The sequence below is a fragment of the Rhynchophorus ferrugineus genome, unplaced genomic scaffold, assembly GCF_030347505.1.
Source record: "Rhynchophorus ferrugineus isolate W39M unplaced genomic scaffold, kcgeb_rfMv2 rfM11, whole genome shotgun sequence".
NCBI classification, from domain to species: Eukaryota; Metazoa; Arthropoda; class Insecta; order Coleoptera; family Curculionidae; genus Rhynchophorus; species Rhynchophorus ferrugineus.
The window spans coordinates 29,562,502-29,581,029 of record NW_027472590.1 but is presented as its reverse complement, the minus strand read 5'-3'; the positions used below and the strand labels follow the sequence as shown (position 1 = coordinate 29,581,029).

Below are 18,528 nucleotides of genomic sequence, written 5' to 3'. Positions count from 1 at the left end.
AGTGGATAGTCAGTTCAGTAGCCAATCGATTAATGAGGTTTGTCCGTCAAGAATAATAGCAAAAATTGCAGGAACTGATAATAATTAGACGAATAAGCAACACATATAATATTAACCATCAATGACACCCTAATGATCTAATGGATACTACTTTGAAGGTGGAGGAATGAACAAAGAAGGAAAAAATAATCCATTTTTATACAAAAGTATATGTAAATAAGCTATTGTTATGTAAAACTAATGATGTATTGACTGGTGGCTTCCTTCAGGTAAAAAGTACGATGGTTTTTGAAATACATCAATCACATAATACGATTTCTGGATTTTTTTGTGAATAATATTAGTTAATATCTAGTCTTTATGTAAATATTGTTCATAGAACTTCTGTAAAAATGTTTGAATGCCATGTATTTATGTCAATATGGCGCATGGACTTGATTTACATATTTCAATATGTTCTCTATATAAATATGGTGTTTTTCATTCGGATTGTTGGCGTTATAGCATTTTCACACGTTCCGAAAAGTATATGAGAGAAATATATACAATTGTACTAGAAGTACTATTAAAAGAAATTATAGCTTTTATACACATTTTGCTGTAATTACCCATCACATTCGTTTTAGTTTAGTAAATGTGCAATACGTCAATCAAAAGTGGATAGTCAGTTCAGTAGCCAATTGATTAATGAGGTTTGTCCGTCAAGAATAATAGCAAAAATTGCAGGAACTGATAAAAATTACACGAATAAACAAAACATATAACATTAACACTCAATAACATCCTAATGATCTAATGGCTACTACTTTGAAGGTGGAGGAATGAAACAAAGAAGGAAAAAATCCATTTTTATACAAAACCATAGGTAAATAAGCTATTGTTTTGTAAAACTAATGATGTATTGACTGGTGACTTCCTTCAGGTAAAAAGTACGATGGTTTTTGAAATACATCAATGACATAATACGATTTCTGGATTTTTTGTGAATAATATTAGTTAATATCTAGTCTTTATGTAAATATTGTTCATAGACCTTCTGTAAAAATGTTTGAATGCCATGTATTTATGTCAATATGGCGCATGGACTTGATGTACATATTTCAATATGTTCTCTATATAAATATGGTGTTTTTCATTCAGATTGTTGGCGTTATAGCATTTTCACACGTTCCGAAAAGTATATGAGAGAAATATATACAATTGTACTAGAAGTACTATTAAAAGAAATTATAGCTTTTATACACATTTTGCTGTAATTACCCATCACATTCGTTTTAGTTTAGTAAATGTGCAATACGTCAATCAAAAGTGGATAGTCAGTTCAGTAGCCAATCGATTAATGAGGTTTGTCCGTCAAGAATAATAGCAAAAATTGCAGGAACTGATAATAATTAGACGAATAAGCAACACATATAATATTAACCATCAATGACACCCTAATGATCTAATGGCTACTACTTTGAAGGTGGAGCAATGAAACAAAGAAGGAAAAAATAATCCATTTTTATACAAAAGCATAGGTAAATAAGCTATTGTTTGTAAAACTAATGATGTATTGGCTGGTGACTTCCTTCAGGTAAAAAGTACGATGGTTTTTGAAATATATCAATGACATAATACGATTTCTCGACTTTTTGTGAATAATATTAGTTAATATCTAGTCTTTATGTAAATATTGTTCATAGACCTTCTGTAAAAATGTTTGAATGCCATGTATTTATGTCAATATGGCGCATGGACTTGATGTACATATTTCAATATGTTCTCTATATAAATATGGTGTTTTTCATTCGGATTGTTGGCGTTATAGCATTTTCACGCGTTCCGAAAAGTATATGAGAGAAATATATACAATTGTACTAGAAGTACTATTAAAACACATTATAGCTTTTATACACATTTTGCGGTAATTACCCATCCATTCGTTTTAGTTTAGTAAATTTACAATACGTCAACCAAAAGTGGATAGTCAGTTCAGTAGCCAATTGATTAATGACGTTTGTCCGTCAAGAATAATAGCAAAAATTGCAGGAACTGATAAAAATTACACGAATAAACAAAACATATAACATTAACCATCAATGACATCCTAATGATCTAATGGATACTACTTTGAAGGTGGAGGAATGAAACAAAGAAGGAAAAAATCCATTTTTATACAAAACCATAGGTAAATAAGCTATTGTTTTGTAAAACTAATGATGTATTGACTGGTGACTTCCTTCAGGTAAAAAGTACGATGGTTTTTGAAATACATCAATCACATAATACGATTTCTGGATTTTTTGTGAATAATATTAGTTAATATCTAGTCTTTATGTAAATATTGTTCATAGAACTTCTGTAAAAATGTTTGAATGCCATGTATTTATGTCAATATGGCGCATGGACTTGATGTACATATTTCAATATGTTCTCTATATAAATATGGTGTTTTTCATTCAGATTGTTGGCGTTATAGCATTTTCACACGTTCCGAAAAGTATATGAGAGAAATATATACAATTGTACTAGAAGTACTATTAAAAGAAATTATAGCTTTTATACACATTTTGCTGTAATTACCCATCACATTCGTTTTAGTTTAGTAAATGTGCAATACGTTAATCAAAAGTGGATAGTCAGTTCAGTAGCCAATCGATTAATGAGGTTTGTCCGTCAAGAATAATAGCAAAAATTGCAGGAACTGATAATAATTAGACGAATAAGCAACACATATAATATTAACCATCAATGACACCCTAATGATCTAATGGATACTACTTTGAAGGTGGAGGAATGAAACAAAGAAGGAAAAAATAATCCATTTTTATACAAAAGAATAGGTAAATAAGCTATTGTTTTGTAAAACTAATGACGTATTGACTGGTGGCTTCCTTCAGGTAAAAAGTACGATGGTTTTTGAAATACATCAATCACATAATACGATTTCTGGATTTTTTTGTGAATAATATTAGTTAATATCTAGTCTTTATGTAAATATTGTTCATAGAACTTCTGTAAAAATGTTTGAATGCCATGTATTTATGTCAATATGGCGCATGGACTTGATGTACATATTTCAATATGTTCTCTATATAAATATGGTGTTTTTCATTCGGATTGTTGGCGTTATAGCATTTTCACACGTTCCGAAAAGTATATGAGAGAAATATATACAATTGTACTAGAAGTACTATTAAAAGAAATTATAGCTTTTATACACATTTTGCTGTAATTACCCATCACATTCGTTTTAGTTTAGTAAATGTGCAATACGTCAATCAAAAGTGGATAGTCAGTTCAGTAGCCAATTGATTAATGACGTTTGTCCGTCAAGAATAATAGCAAAAATTGCAGGAACTGATAAAAATTACACGAATAAACAAAACATATAACATTAACACTCAATAACATCCTAATGATCTAATGGCTACTACTTTGAAGGTGGAGGAATGAAACAAAGAAGGAAAAAATAATCCATTTTTATACAAAACCATAGGTAAATAAGCTATTGTTTTGTAAAACTAATGATGTATTGGCTGGTGACTTCCTTCAGGTAAAAAGTACGATGGTTTTTGAAATACATCAATGACATAATACGATTTCTGGATTTTTTGTGAATAATATTAGTTAATATCTAGTCTTTATGTAAATATTGTTCATAGACCTTCTGTAAAAATGTTTGAATGCCATGTATTTATGTCAATATGGCGCATGGACTTGATGTACATATTTCAATATGTTCTCTATATAAATATGGTGTTTTTCATTCAGATTGTTGGCGTTATAGCATTTTCACACGTTCCGAAAAGTATATGAGAGAAATATATACAATTGTACTAGAAGTACAATTAAAACAAATTATAGCTTTTATACACATTTTGCTGTAATTACCCATCCATTCGTTTTAGTTTAGTAAATGTACAATACGTCAATCAAAAGTGGATAGTCAGTTCAGTAGCCAATCGATTAATGAGGTTTGTCCGTCAAGAATAATAGCAAAAATTGCAGGAACTGATAATAATTAGACGAATAAGCAACACATATAATATTAACCATCAATGACACCCTAATGATCTAATGGATACTACTTTGAAGGTGGAGGAATGAACAAAGAAGGAAAAAATAATCCATTTTTATACAAAAGTATATGTAAATAAGCTATTGTTATGTAAAACTAATGATGTATTGACTGGTGGCTTCCTTCAGGTAAAAAGTACGATGGTTTTTGAAATACATCAATCACATAATACGATTTCTGGATTTTTTTGTGAATAATATTAGTTAATATCTAGTCTTTATGTAAATATTGTTCATAGAACTTCTGTAAAAATGTTTGAATGCCATGTATTTATCTCAATATGGCGCATGGACTTGATGTACATATTTCAATATGTTCTCTATATAAATATGGTGTTTTTCATTCAGATTGTTGGCGTTATAGCATTTTCACACGTTCCGAAAAGTATATGAGAGAAATATATACAATTGTACTAGAAGTACAATTAAAACAAATTATAGCTTTTATACACATTTTGCTGTAATTACCCATCCATTCGTTTTAGTTTAGTAAATGTACAATACGTCAATCAAAAGTGGATAGTCAGTTCAGTAGCCAATTGATTAATGAGGTTTGTCCGTCAAGAATAATAGCAAAAATTGCAGAAACTGATAAAAATTAGACGAATAAACAACACATATAATATTAACCATCAATAACATCCTAATGATCTAATGGCTACTACTTTGAAGGTGGAGGAATGAACAAAGAAGGAAAAAATAATCCATTTTTATACAAAAGAATAGGTAAATAAGCTATTGTTTTGTAAAACTAATGATGTATTGGCTGGTGACTTCCTTCAGGTAAAAAGTACGATGGTTTTTGAAATACATCAATGACATAATACGATTTCTGGATTTTTTGTGAATAATATTAGTTAATATCTAGTTGTTATGTAAATATTGTTCATAGACCTTCTGTAAAAATGTTTGAATGCCATGTATTTATGTCAATATGGCGCATTGACTTGATGTACATATTTCAATATGTTCTCTATATAAATATGGTGTTTTTGATTCAGATTGTTGACGTTACAGCATTTTCACACGTTCCGAAACAAAGCTTAAAAAATGATTAACGCCTGATAAACCAGCAGCATAACCATTCAAAATATTGTTCTAAAGTTTCTCGATAATCACAAAAATTACCGCAAGATTAGAGCTCGAAGGTCTCTCGAAATAATTTTTCTTCTTTCACGTCTTGATTTTTTCCCACAAAAGTATAGCTGCTACATCAATATATAAAGAAAATCGACACCAAAGATTTTGGGAGGAATGGGCGACTACCGTTGAACACTAATACGTGAAACAGATTCCAGGCAGTATAATAGACTCAGGTTCAACCTCTAGCCATTTCTTATATATACATTTTAATTCAATAAATAGCCTTTAATTGTCAAAAATTGTAAAATAATGAATTCATTGAATATTTCGAATACTAGAACCAGTTTAAAGAAACGGGCTGCTAATTTCTAATGTGAGTGCTCAGCTTTTGAGTGCTCAGGACCAAAACCATGTATACTTGTGCTATTGCTAAGACCCTTGGATGACGACAGACTGTTCCATAATAATGGGCCACCTTCCAACTGCTAGGGAATTATTAATTTTATTAATTATTGTTCGTTTTATTTCCCAGACATTTTCCCATGGCAGTACATTTTTTGTGTGGTAAATCCGTTTGAAATCGAGTATTCAGAGAGTAAGTTAAATTGTTTTTTTCTCATCTATAAATATTTCGCACGCGATTGGAATACCTTTTTTATAATTTTTTAATTACTTTTTATCTTGGTATGCACCTGGATCGACGGCTAACTTGGAAGAAGCAAATACTCGCCAAAGAGAAACAACTTGGACTTAAAATCCAAGTTCTCTATACTCAAGCCTATTTGATCATATGGAATCGCACTATGGGGCACCGATAGCAAGTCTAATATATCCATCATTCAACGGTACCAAAATAAACCGTTTCGTGACATTGTCGATGCTCGGTACTATGTTTCAAATGAAATTATATAATGCGATATTCCTCTAGAACCAATAACGAGTGTAATTCAACGTGTTTGTGTGAAGTACTTCGAGAGAGTGTCGGTGAATCCCAATGTACTCGCTAATCAGCTCAATATGCGAATTGAGACTGATTAAAGTGCATAGATTAAAACGCCTAACACCATCCGATCTGATTATTGGACATAAAGACACTTTAGAATAACTTTTAGAATGAGACTAATTGATTAAAATAGTATCTTATACCGGAGATCACTTAATGAAATGATTTTTTACATGCCATGTATATATAATATAAATAATAACAATAGAACAATAATAAAAAAAGGTTTTTGGTGAAATAATATCAACCAAATGTTCCAGAAGTGGAACCAGATCGTGAAAAGCCAAGGAGAAAGCATCTTCATCAAAATTCTGATTCAATCTGAGGTTATAAAATAAAATAGTTTGCCATACTAGTCGGGATGTTACCTAAATAATGAGTATCTTCAGGTCTTATTTGAGCCTTGTTCAAGGTCTTCCACGGCCCATCCGTGCGGTATTTGATAACGTAATGATGTATGAGCACCGAACGTTCCAGAGGAGGCATCCACGTGATCAGGAAACCATGATCCACTTCGGTGACGGTCAAATTCCGAGGCGCTCCCGGTTTTGGACCTGCAAGGGAAACAGTCTCCATGTAAAATCGCTGGGATAGATCTAAACGCTTCGAACACAATAATGGCTACGGTTCACTACGATCGTCACGACAATCTCTTACCCAAACTATCGTCATTAGGGGTAATGAAAGGTGTGGGGGTGATTTGAACTTGATGGGGCAGTCCAACATCTATTCCAAGCAGCGTTAAAATAAATCGACCGTATTAAACGACGAACTTATTAATGATAAATAGGGGACGGTGTACTCACCTACAGTTCTGATAGTCAGTATCTTACTCATCATGCCATCTCCCAGCGCGTTCTTTCCCACGACTTGAAATTCGTAAGTTGTACCCGGAGCTAGACGGTTGATTGTGACCTGCGTACTTCCCGACGGCGTGACAGGTATGGTGGCCCATTCCGAGACGCCAGCTTCACGGTACCACAGCGTATAGTCTTGTTTATAATCCGGACCGCCGCTGTAGCCTAAACATTGATGTATCAATTAGATGAAGAATGAAAAGCCGAAAACTGCAACTGCAAAGCAAAATCATAAAGTTTATTAGGTGTGTCGCTAATTACTTTCTAGTTTTTCTGACCGATTTGACTTATTTGATTACACTGTGTGACATAATTTTTCATTTTACGATGGTGGTTCAAATCTGATCGAGACAAATACTCTGACAGATTTATTTACTATTGAAAAAATTTACAGTTTTTCTAGGTATTTCCCCTCCGTATCTTTCTGGAAGTTTTTTGATGCCGGTATCGAAGAATTCCATGGGCAATTCGGACAACCATGTGCGCACGAACTTCCCTACCTCGTCGTCGGTGTTGAATCTTTGACCTCCGAGGGCTTCTTTCAGTAATCAAAACATGTGGTGGTCGCAGGGTGATAAATACGGGCTGTAGGCGGGGGGGTGTTCCAGTACCTCCCACCCTAATTCCGATATTGTATCAAACGTGAGACGCGCGGTATGAGGGCGCGCGTTATCCTGGAGAAGAATCGCATTTCGTGCTGAATACTCCTCTGTTTCGAGCGATAAGCGGCTTTTATGTGTGTCTTCAAAAGGTTAGAGTAGAATGCAGCATTAATGGTACGTTGGGTGGGCAGGTAATCGACGTGCAGCATGCCCCGCCGGTCCCAGAACACCGTACACAGAACCTTACCCGCGAACCTGGTTGTCTTCGCTTTGACTGGCCTTCCTTCCTCCTTCTTCCACCATTCTTTAGACGACATCTTGCTTTCGAGAATATAATAGTGTACCCATGTCTCGTCGGTAATGAAGATTTGCATTAAAAAACCGTCCCCCACCGCCTCGTATCGTATAAACATTCAACCGCGTAAATTTTTGCTCGAAGTTCAATAGTTTGGGAACCCATCGCGCCCTTATTTTGCGATATTGAAGGTATTCGTGGATGATAGACTGTATACTACAAATACTGATGCCGAGTTCAGCCGAAATGTCTCGAACATTCATCATACGGTCCTCAAAATGAGTTGTTCTACGCGGCGAATGTTGTCTGGTGTTATGCTGGTTCACAGTCGATGATCATACGGCTCATTCTCGACGGTTTCGCGGCCATCCTTGAATGCTTTGGCCCATTTAAAGACGGCAGCCCTATCAGTCACTCATTACCGAACTGATTTCGCAAACGCAGAAAAATATCCGTCCTTTTAATGCCTTCCTACACTAAAAAACGAATGACAATACGTTGCTCTACGGCGGTCGGCACTTGATGTTCACTCATGGTCGTAGCACGCGCGTGAAACATGCGCTCCCGACGAAAACTATGCCACACTGTTCGTAAGGGACCCAGCTATCACATACTCAAGCCACGATTTTCAAAACATACATGCGCGCCATCTACAGCGTTTGTCTCCATATCATATTTGAACCACCCTCGTATCATATAAAACTTGATTTAACGAAAAATGTCGTCAAGGCGTTGGATAAAAATGGTAAAGAATGTTCGTATTTGAAAACTGTTTTCTCTAAATTCAAGGCATTTTGTTGGCCCATAAATAAGAAAACTTGAGTTTATGTTTTTCTGTTCAGCAGGTACAATTTGCCAAAAAAGCCGTTTTCTTTAATATTATAGATAAAAAAATTGTCACAGTGTTATGATTTCATACATATACTAAAATAACATCGTTAGAGATATATAACTTTTTGAAAATGTGGAGTTCTGTGGCTGAAGACGTGTATTTACAGCACGCATTACTTTTCTTGTTTGGTTGAAAGAAAAAAGCCGTTGAAAGTCATCGTTTGCTGGTAGAGACTTACGGTCAGCACACTCCAAACATCAGAACATGTTAAACGTAGTTTCGACGATTCAAATATGGCGATTTCGACGTCCTAGAATAAGAACATCCTAGTAGGCGGCAAACAGTTGAAGCAGCGAAAGTGCAGAAATTATCAATTGAAGACCCAACACAAACTTAAAAACAACTGTTAGTTTGCATTTTTTAACCGATTACAAATTATGGGAAAGTTCCAAAATATGAACTGGTTGTCTGAGACTTGAACTGAGAAAATGGTTGTCACATGAATTGAATGACAGACTGAAGATGCACTGCGTTGTGGAGAAACGTTACTACTAAAAACGTCCACAATACGCTGAGAGACCATCAACTGACAACTCGCCGTCTCATACAACAAAATTAGTTAAATATTGAAATCACCTGAATGGGAAGTTTTATCGCACCTGTCATACTTTCCAGACCAGGCTTGTAGAGCAGCATTTCGCCGATTTCGAAGAAGTTAGAAAATCACTCAATGAATGGTTTGATTTAAAGGATAAAGTTTGAAGAAACTGTTGGCATCCATAAATTGCTTGAGAGATGGGAAAACAATGTAAAGAATCAAATGGTCAATACCTTGGGCAAATCAATTTTAGTTATCCATTGTAGATAATGTATTTTCTTTAGCAAGAAAACCCAAACACACGTAGTGTACTACCTATAAACAATCCCCAAATATAAAAGACAACCCTGGTACTAGATTTCGTAATATATTTTAGTTTCATCTCGATTTAGATGTTATATTAATTGCTTGTAATATTTACCTGGCATCCAGCTTAGAGTGACACTGAACTCAGTGGCGGTGCCGGAGAGATTGTAAGGTGCATGCGGTTGAGTACCCTCCACAACCAGCTGAGTAGAGGTGACGATGGTGGCTACCTCGTTGGTCGCCACGCATTGGTAGAAACCAAAATCGGATCTGCGCAAACTGTCGATGGTGATGTTACCTCCGACTATTTTTATTCTGTTCTTAGGCAGCGGCGTACCTGGAAAGTCGTGTAAATGAAAAATAAGTAACGCAAAGAAAAACAAAGAAATCCCAACCGTCTCGCCTCTGCCATTGAATGGTCGGTTTCTGAGTTCCCTCTGCCTCCACAGCGTCGCAGTGCATCTCGACAGTTTCTCCGACTTTCCGTTGATACATGGCTTCAGGCTCGATGGTAAAGGTCGGTGGTTTTCGTACCAAGACCTCCATTTGACCTGAGCTTCCTTGGGTACCTTGAGCATTATACGGTGTACAGGTGTATCGTCCCTAGTAAACAAAAAAATTATTTAAATATGTTACGTTTCTTTGTTAAACACTTATGATGAAAAGATCGTTTGGAAATATAGAAGATATCTATTAATGGATAAGCATAAATCATACTTGAAATGATTGTCAATGCACTCAAGTTTGCAATTTTTAACTTCAAAATTAACAGATCAATTGAAAAGTCCCTAGCCTGACACATAGATGGCGCTACCAAAATTAAATCCATATGTTTTTTAATTAGCCCTAACCCTCAAAATATACGTGTATAAATTTAACAGCTGATCCGACGATTAGTTTTTGAATTATAACATTTTGAGTGAAGCAACTTTTGTAATTGTGAAGAATAGATAAAAAGGAATTTCGTCTGTTGATAAAATATTGCTTTTTGAAGGGAAAAAATACAGTTGAAGCAAAAACTTGGCTTGATGCCGAGTTTCCGGCCCCAGGAAAATCAACCATCAAGTACTGGTACGCTACGTTTAGACGTGGTGAAATGAGCATCGAAGACGGTGAACGCAGTGGACGACCAAAAGAGGTTGTTACCAACGAAAACATTCAAAAAAGAAGGACCATCAACAGCGACTATTACAGAGCGTCATTGGACCGTTTGAAGGACGAAATCGCTGAAAAACGGTCGCATTTGAAGAAAAAGAAAGTGCTGCTTCACCAAGACAATGCACCGTGTCACAAGTTAGTGAAAACGATGGTAAAAATCCATGAATTGGGCTTAGAATTGCTTCCTTATTTACCGTATTCTCCAGATCTGGCCCCCAGCGACTATTTCCTGTTCTCATATCTTAAAAGAATGCTCGCTGGGAAGAAATGTTCGTCGAATGAAGAGGTGATCGCGAAAACACAGGCCTATTTTGAAGCAAAAGACAAATTGTACTACAAAAATGAATCGAAAAGTTGGAGGGTCTCTATAATCAGTGTATCACCCTTGAAGGGAATTATGTTGAATAAACAAAAAACTAATGGTAGGCCGGGGACTTTTCAATTGACCTGTTAGAATTACAGGATATGGAATATTTCTGGAGCTATTTTTCCAATTCCAATTTTCAGTTAATAATTCTGTTAGAAGTTGGAAAAAGTAAGTTGGAAAGAACATTTGAATATTGAACAGTTCCCCTTTTACTTATTAGTATGCGGTGTTTGATGAGTAGTATAAGCTTACTAAAATTATATGTGGAACAAAAGCCATGATCTCTCTTCTGATATTATCGCCGTACTGCAATATAAACTACCATTCAAAAGTTAATAGTCGTACTTATAACAATAATCAAGAAATGTACTAGTCTATTCTTAATTATCCTTTATTTTGAATAAAAGCACGTGTCTTAGATCGCTGATCGAAATTCAGAAGCTATTATTTTAAAGTTCGGTGTACTTTGTGGTGTACTATAATGAAGAAATACCACAAAAAACATGCAGACCAACAAGGAGATATAACTAAATAACTCTTTCGATATTTGGAAAAAAACATTATCTACAATAACAGCTTTAGTCTGGATGAACTCCATTAAATATACAGAAGGTGACAATGAGTGAATTAATAACAAAAAACAGGGTGATGAAATTGAAAATAGTTCAAGGTGAGTATATAATTAATATAGGATAACTGTAGAAAATTGTATTGCAGAGTGTGAAAAATTTGATATGATGTTAATATATTATAGATTATAATAGATATTATAATTAGATAAGATATATGTTTAATTGTTTAGGATACACATTCTAACCAAATGAATATATGGAAGAGAGAATGCAATAATTAAATATAATTTTATCAAGTAAAATGTACAGAGGTAGTCACAGAAGAAGTTAAGAAGAAATACAGTTATATCAAAATTACTTGACAAGAAAACAAGTATAAAACGTTACAAGGTAAATAAGCTCTTTTATGAAGGTAATATACTTTGCTTGTATACACAATTACTAATTAGGTGTATTATGTATAGCACTACATACAACTCTACTTTACTTATAGGCTGATAGAACTTATAGAACTCTATCTTATAGGCTGTATGGAAAAGAGTTGACTGTAAATATAACAAAATAACTCCAACCTATAAATTATTGTATAACTGGCTGTTTAATTAATTGTAGTTTAACTCATTCGATAATATATGTATTAGATATATTTTAATATTATATAATTAGTTAAAATAAATTATATTTCATAGAATTAGTTTAGAATTAGAACTTTGTTGTGTGTCAAAACCAACATGTTTTGACGTTATAAATTTAGATGATGTGAATTCACTGTTTTATTGAATGAGCTGACATAATGATATAGAAATGTGGAAAATAAAATTTAAATTTTCAGAGCTGAACTCAAATTTGAAATTATAGTTTTTATTTATGTTGGGAACAATTGACTGAAATCGACTATCGACTGTTTAGCTATTGACTACTTTTTACTATCGACTGTTTCAGTCGCTATTTTTGGTCCGACTGGTTTTACTACTTTTTACCAGTGACTGTTTCAGTCGATTGTTTCCAGTCCCTATTTTCGGTCCGACTGATTTTGTTACCATTTACTATAGACTGTTTCAGTCGTGTAGTTCTAATTACTATTTTTGGTTCTACTAGTTTCAGTCGACTGATTTTTGAAGTTGGAGAATATAAGCATATATAAAATTAAGTGCTCCAAGTAATTATCTCCGTCCTTTCCTCTCTCACAATTTATACAGGAAAGGGTTCGTACATCTTCGACTGACATTACGACTTGAAAAGAAACAGCCGAACCGACATTTGACTTGATTTGACCGTGCAAGTTTTTTAACTATCGACTGTTTCGACTGTTTTCAGTCGATAGTTCCCAACGCTAGTTTTAGCCAGATATCTGATTGATACTATGGTATACAATTATTCTTCGGTGTGTAGTGTCAATCGATTAGCGTGGAAATATTGGAAAATGATTACTTATTGATAAATGAGCATGACAATTTTGTGTACTTTACCTGGTGATTTTCATTAACTCTAGTGAATAATAATGACCCATTATTCATAATAACTACTTCTTTGGTCTGATATGGTTCTAGTAAACGTTTGTCTTTTGTCCACGTGACGTACTGTAAGGGCGGATTCGCCTTGATGTGACACTGGACTACGCCGGCCAATCTGAACGGTAGATACTGAACGGTAGGCGTGAAGGTTACCTTGGCTGGATCTGTGGAGGAAAGAAAAATGATGCCGTTCGACGATATTTTGAAAAGATCAAGTTTACTAATAAGAGTTGACCGGAAATGAATAAACAAAATATATAACATTAATTATCAATAATACCCTGACGATCTAATGAATACTAGTCTGAATAATATTAGATGGATAATGGACTGTTTGTAAAAATCTTTCAATACGGTGTCTATGTAAATATGGTGCATAGACTTGGTGTAAATATATTTCAATATGATCTCTATTGTTATTCTGACTATCTGACTTATTATTTCAAAATGTTTCCCAATTTTTTTCGTCTTATCAATACTATTGCAACACTTACAATTATTAAAATGTGCATATAACTCCACAGTTAAATATTGCATTTATTCATATATATTTGGCTTTTGAACGATAGTATTCAATTTAAAATATTTCATAAAAAAATTAATGATAACTGTTCATATTAACATCTTTGCAAGTCTTTAAACTAGTTCCCAGCACTTAAGGAAGTATTACACTTCTTTTACTATCGTAATATCTGTTTTATTACGTTGTTGTTTTATTTTTTCTTATCATGGAGCTAAATGTCTCCATTGTGAAGCATTAGATTAAAATTTTCAACAACAGTTACAAAACAAAGTGAAAAAGATAAATGAAAATGACTCATGTGCTAAACCGAAAATTATATTCTGATTACTGTATTCTATAATATCTTCCCCAGAATACATGAATAAACTCACATTCGACGTTCAGATAGGCGGACGCGCTTTGTGGTTCCCCAATTCCGTTGCTGACTTCGCAGAGATACTGGCCGGAGTCGTCCGAACTAACAGGATTGATGACGAGCGAGCCATCACGACGGATGGTCACGCGCGTCTCCAGCGCCGCCAATTCCTTGACAGGAGCACCTTCCCGGAACCATTTGACGGTAACGTTGCCCGGCTGGGCCTTAGCCTCGCAATTAAACTGTACCTGAAATGAAAAAGACTATGTTTAATACACATTATAATAGGCTTGCGACTATTTTTAACTATTTAGACTTAGTTACTAAGATAACTACTCTATGACAGTAGTGGCAATATCCGGATCCCAACAGGTATTCGCTGATTTTGCTACGTTGCCATTTACAAGCAATCGAGAGGTAGAATCCAACGTACTACAACAGCCATATTTGGGCCAGGGATTTGACCCTGGCACCGGTAGGAGCTTTTTCTTCTAAGAATTTTGTTGTTTATAATTTATTTGTTCTTGTACTGCTAATATTTTGATTATAAATGGTAGGCAGTAATGGATAGATCATCGATTTGTGAATATCGTCAAAAGCTATTACGATACTTTCAATCTGAACAGACATATGGGAACATTCTACCTAGGTGCGTATCCATTTCATTTTTATTTTACGTTTTTAAATTGAATTTAATATAAGGTGATTAAACGACATACCTTTATCTAGGGCAGCAGAAAAAGTACAAGTGGTAGCCAACAAAATCTACAAATGGACGAAAGATTGGAAAATTCAACTAATTTTGCAATGCGGCGAAATAATAAACACTTAATTATACCACCCAATGGATGCACGATTCCTCAAGCAGAATCAGTTAAGTACCTTGGAATCGATCTTGACGGTAGATTAAATTGGAAACATCTTGTTAGTCAAAGAGCAAAACACATTAGAACCAAAATAAAAGTCGAAAAATACTCTCAACTTGATCTAAAATCAAAGAGGTTGATTTATAAGACAATCATAAAGCCAATTTGGGCCTATGGATTGGTACCAAATATGGGATTGCACTAAAAATTCAAATCAACTAGTCATCCAACGCCGTCAAAACAAGGTTCTTCGATTGATTACCAATGCCTATCGCTACGTAACCAACGAAGAACTGCACGATGACCTGGAAATCAAATGGATTTGCGCAGTTATCCAAGATTTCGCCTTGAAACACGAAAGAAGATTACTAAATCATACTATCGTGGAAGCAATACAACTGCTGGACAGCGCGCAGGATGTCAGGGGATTGAAGCGAACAAAACCATACGAACTTATATAAAGTGTATACCTTTAGTGTAAACTATAGCTTAAGTTATTATAATTTTATAATTGAGGAATACATATTGATGTATTTTCGTCGCACTCGACTTGCTTGTGAATTAGTCCAAGTACAAATGAAATGTAGTAATAAATTAATTTATAATTGAGATTGTACTAAACGTAATTAATAAAGATGTTATAAAAAATATAAGGTGATTGATTTAGTCGTACAAGTGTATATATAGTTAATATATATTTCTACAATATTTTATTACCAACCAGATAGAAGTAAATAGGCTTTTAACTGAAGTTAATGAACATTCACTGCTGTAAATATTAACAAAATAGTGTCAACAAGTGTCAAACAAATCCTGTTATAGTTATATTACAAAAAGTCAATATCAGATATCTCGTTTCTTGTACATTGATCGATTCGATGGGCGATGCTTCACCAGTTTTGGAGCAGCTGAGACATATTTCATTGAACAATGTGATTTTATCAAGTTTTACGGTCAAGTAAGAGTGTGTTATTCTAAACAGAAGTTTCAAACATTTAGATTAAATACAAAAGACATTTAGAAAATATATATAAATAATATATATTATATATAAATCTGGTAAAAATACGACTAGGAAAAGTTATTTATTAATGGTAACTAAATATTAATAAACCGTAAAAAATATCATGAATTATTATATAACAAACCAAATTAATATATAGAAAAAATGTCTGTAATTTTTAACATGTACACTTGCTTTATAAAAGTTTTTTAAATTAATTGCATCTCTGTGTAATCCTTAAAATTACGAAATTAGTTCTAAATAATTATCAATCGCAGTCCAACTAGATAATTATAAAAAAAGAACTGTAATTTTTCCTCTTATATAAACTTGTTCAGCTTGATCATACCATTTATTTTAATTATCGACGTTGTAACGTTAGTCGAGTTGATACTACAGATAACGAAACGACAACCGACAACCTCAAACATGCCCGGATTTCATTTTACAGTAATCTATATCATTCTTTCGCAAAGAATGGTTGTTAATAAGCAATTAAACGTTCTATTAGTGTCTCTTGTACTCGTCCCTGTTCGTGGCAATTGCTCGATAAAAGCGTGACTAATTTTATTGGCAATTCTGAAAATAATTAAGCACATAATCGTTAAATCCATCCTGCGTCATTGGGTAACGGTCGGAATCAATCTTTCCGCTTGATATTCAACGAGTTATTTGCTTTTTCGATAATAGCATCACATCTCCTCGGTGTAGATAATCAGAAAAATAGAATATATAGAAGGGTATGATAAAGGGGCGCATATGAAGCAGTTCGGGTTCGGGATACTAAGGTATTTTGCGGGCGACAGAGACCCTGGGTTACGACAGGCTACGTTCATTAAAAATCATCGTGGCCTAGTCGTTCGATTACTTTCGGCTCTATTCGTATATCGGTCGGCGATGCCAAAAGTCGATGTTGACAAATTTACTTGAAAAGGTAGCTATTTAGGAAAGGATTACACTTGCTACAGCATGATAAGGAAGAGTAGTCTGCCAAAATATCAAAGAAGAGAAAAGTAGGCCTAAGAAGAAATAAAAGAAAATACTTGAAAAACACATATACTAAAAAAACACAAAATATTAACTTCATTGAGTTTTTAGGTACTTGAGTCCTTGATTTCATTAAATATGGTGGTGGTTCTTTAGTGGGTAAGCCCTTTTTCCATAAAATATATTAAACTCGCCTTTATTTGGAAAACATTTCTATTGTAACTTTTATTGTATTATAATTAATTAGTAATTAGTGTGAGAAGTATAAAGGACTGTATCTATAAGAAAGTTGTTATAAAATTTTATTTTATATAATACATTTGTAGTATTGTATATTCAAATATGTGGTAATTTAGTAAATAATTTATGGCAACGTTAAGGTTCATTATTTTATATCCTCTAATTTATAATTTAAAATTAATATTAAACTTTAAAATATAAAAAATTAGTATTATGCTGTATTTTTCTTTTTACCTCCTCTAAAATGTTTCGCATATTAATGTCATGATCTTATTGTTTTTCTTAAAGGTCATGTTTACTATATATTCATATGTATGGTATATATAGCTTAATATAAAACTTATGAACATTACCCTTTATTTTAATAACTAGTACAGAGTATATTTTATGCCTCGAGGACTAACACTATGCCGATATAAAATGTTTGTTTATAGATAAGACACAGTCCTACTCATGACGTCCCAAGCAATACTGAGAATATTCAAATAATTCTAACACTGGGGATGTGCCCGCCGGTACAATATAGTCAATCTACCGGACCACGATGATTTTTAATGTATCCTGGTTACGACTGGGATTGTAGTAGTTGGTTATCTACCGAGGTTTGTGGATGGGTAAGGATTTTATCAAGATGTTGTCGTGTTCTAAGGCGCCTAGAGAGAACCTTACACTGAGCATCTTCGTGAAACTCTTTACGAATGGGATGCCTGATTCAAGTGTTGACGTTCCTCATAAACCATGGGACATTGAGTAAAACGTGGACTATTTTGGACTGGAACACTTGGACTAGTTCAAGTTGTCTCTCAGAGACGTACCTGTACCACACCTAGGCTCTACGAAGAGGCAGACTGGACGGACTACCATTATATACAGAGTCATTTTCTGGGGTATTGGGAGTTTACTTTTCCTGTAGAGGAGTTGGAGGAGTGTACTGTACACGCCATTGCCTTTGCAGATAGCGGGCTGGATTTGAGCTGACCATTGCAACCTGGGGTCGAACGGGAGACGGAGGTATGATACCTTCTGTAGCCAGGGGATAGGGACTTGTAAGTCAAGTGGTAAAGAAAGCTGTATCATCTGCATAAAATACTCTGTGGGAATGTTTGTGGGATGTGGAAGCCGCAGTGAAACTCTCATCAGAGAATGGTATCAAAGCTCGAAATTCCAGGAGGATGTTAAAACATGTATTGAGAGCATGACTCTACGCATGAAAGCTCTAATTGCATCAAAGGATGGTATAACTAATTATTACTATTAATTCTATTATATTTTAATGTTAAAATTAGTAAAACGAAGGGAACGAAG

General features: G+C 34.1%; 1 protein-coding gene across 6 annotated transcripts in view; it reads right to left on the bottom strand.

The window, feature by feature from the left end:
- The window catches only part of LOC143205179 (protein turtle), a 149,774-nt gene that overhangs the window by 19,786 nt on the left and 111,460 nt on the right, over positions 1-18,528 (bottom strand). For 5 of the 6 annotated variants that reach the window (XM_076418291.1, XM_076418292.1, XM_076418289.1 and 2 more), the window contains exons 7-13: positions 14,144-14,375; positions 13,205-13,413; positions 10,034-10,241; positions 9,754-9,975; positions 6,955-7,170; positions 6,806-6,874; positions 6,517-6,702 (exon numbers count right to left, since the gene is read on the bottom strand). In XM_076418291.1, the coding sequence (XP_076274406.1) occupies positions 6,517-6,702; positions 6,806-6,874; positions 6,955-7,170; positions 9,754-9,975; positions 10,034-10,241; positions 13,205-13,413; positions 14,144-14,375 (1,342 nt within the window). The remainder of the gene's footprint in view (positions 1-6,516; positions 6,703-6,805; positions 6,875-6,954; positions 7,171-9,753; positions 9,976-10,033; positions 10,242-13,204; positions 13,414-14,143; positions 14,376-18,528) is intronic. The other variant, XM_076418294.1, reaches the window with a different exon arrangement.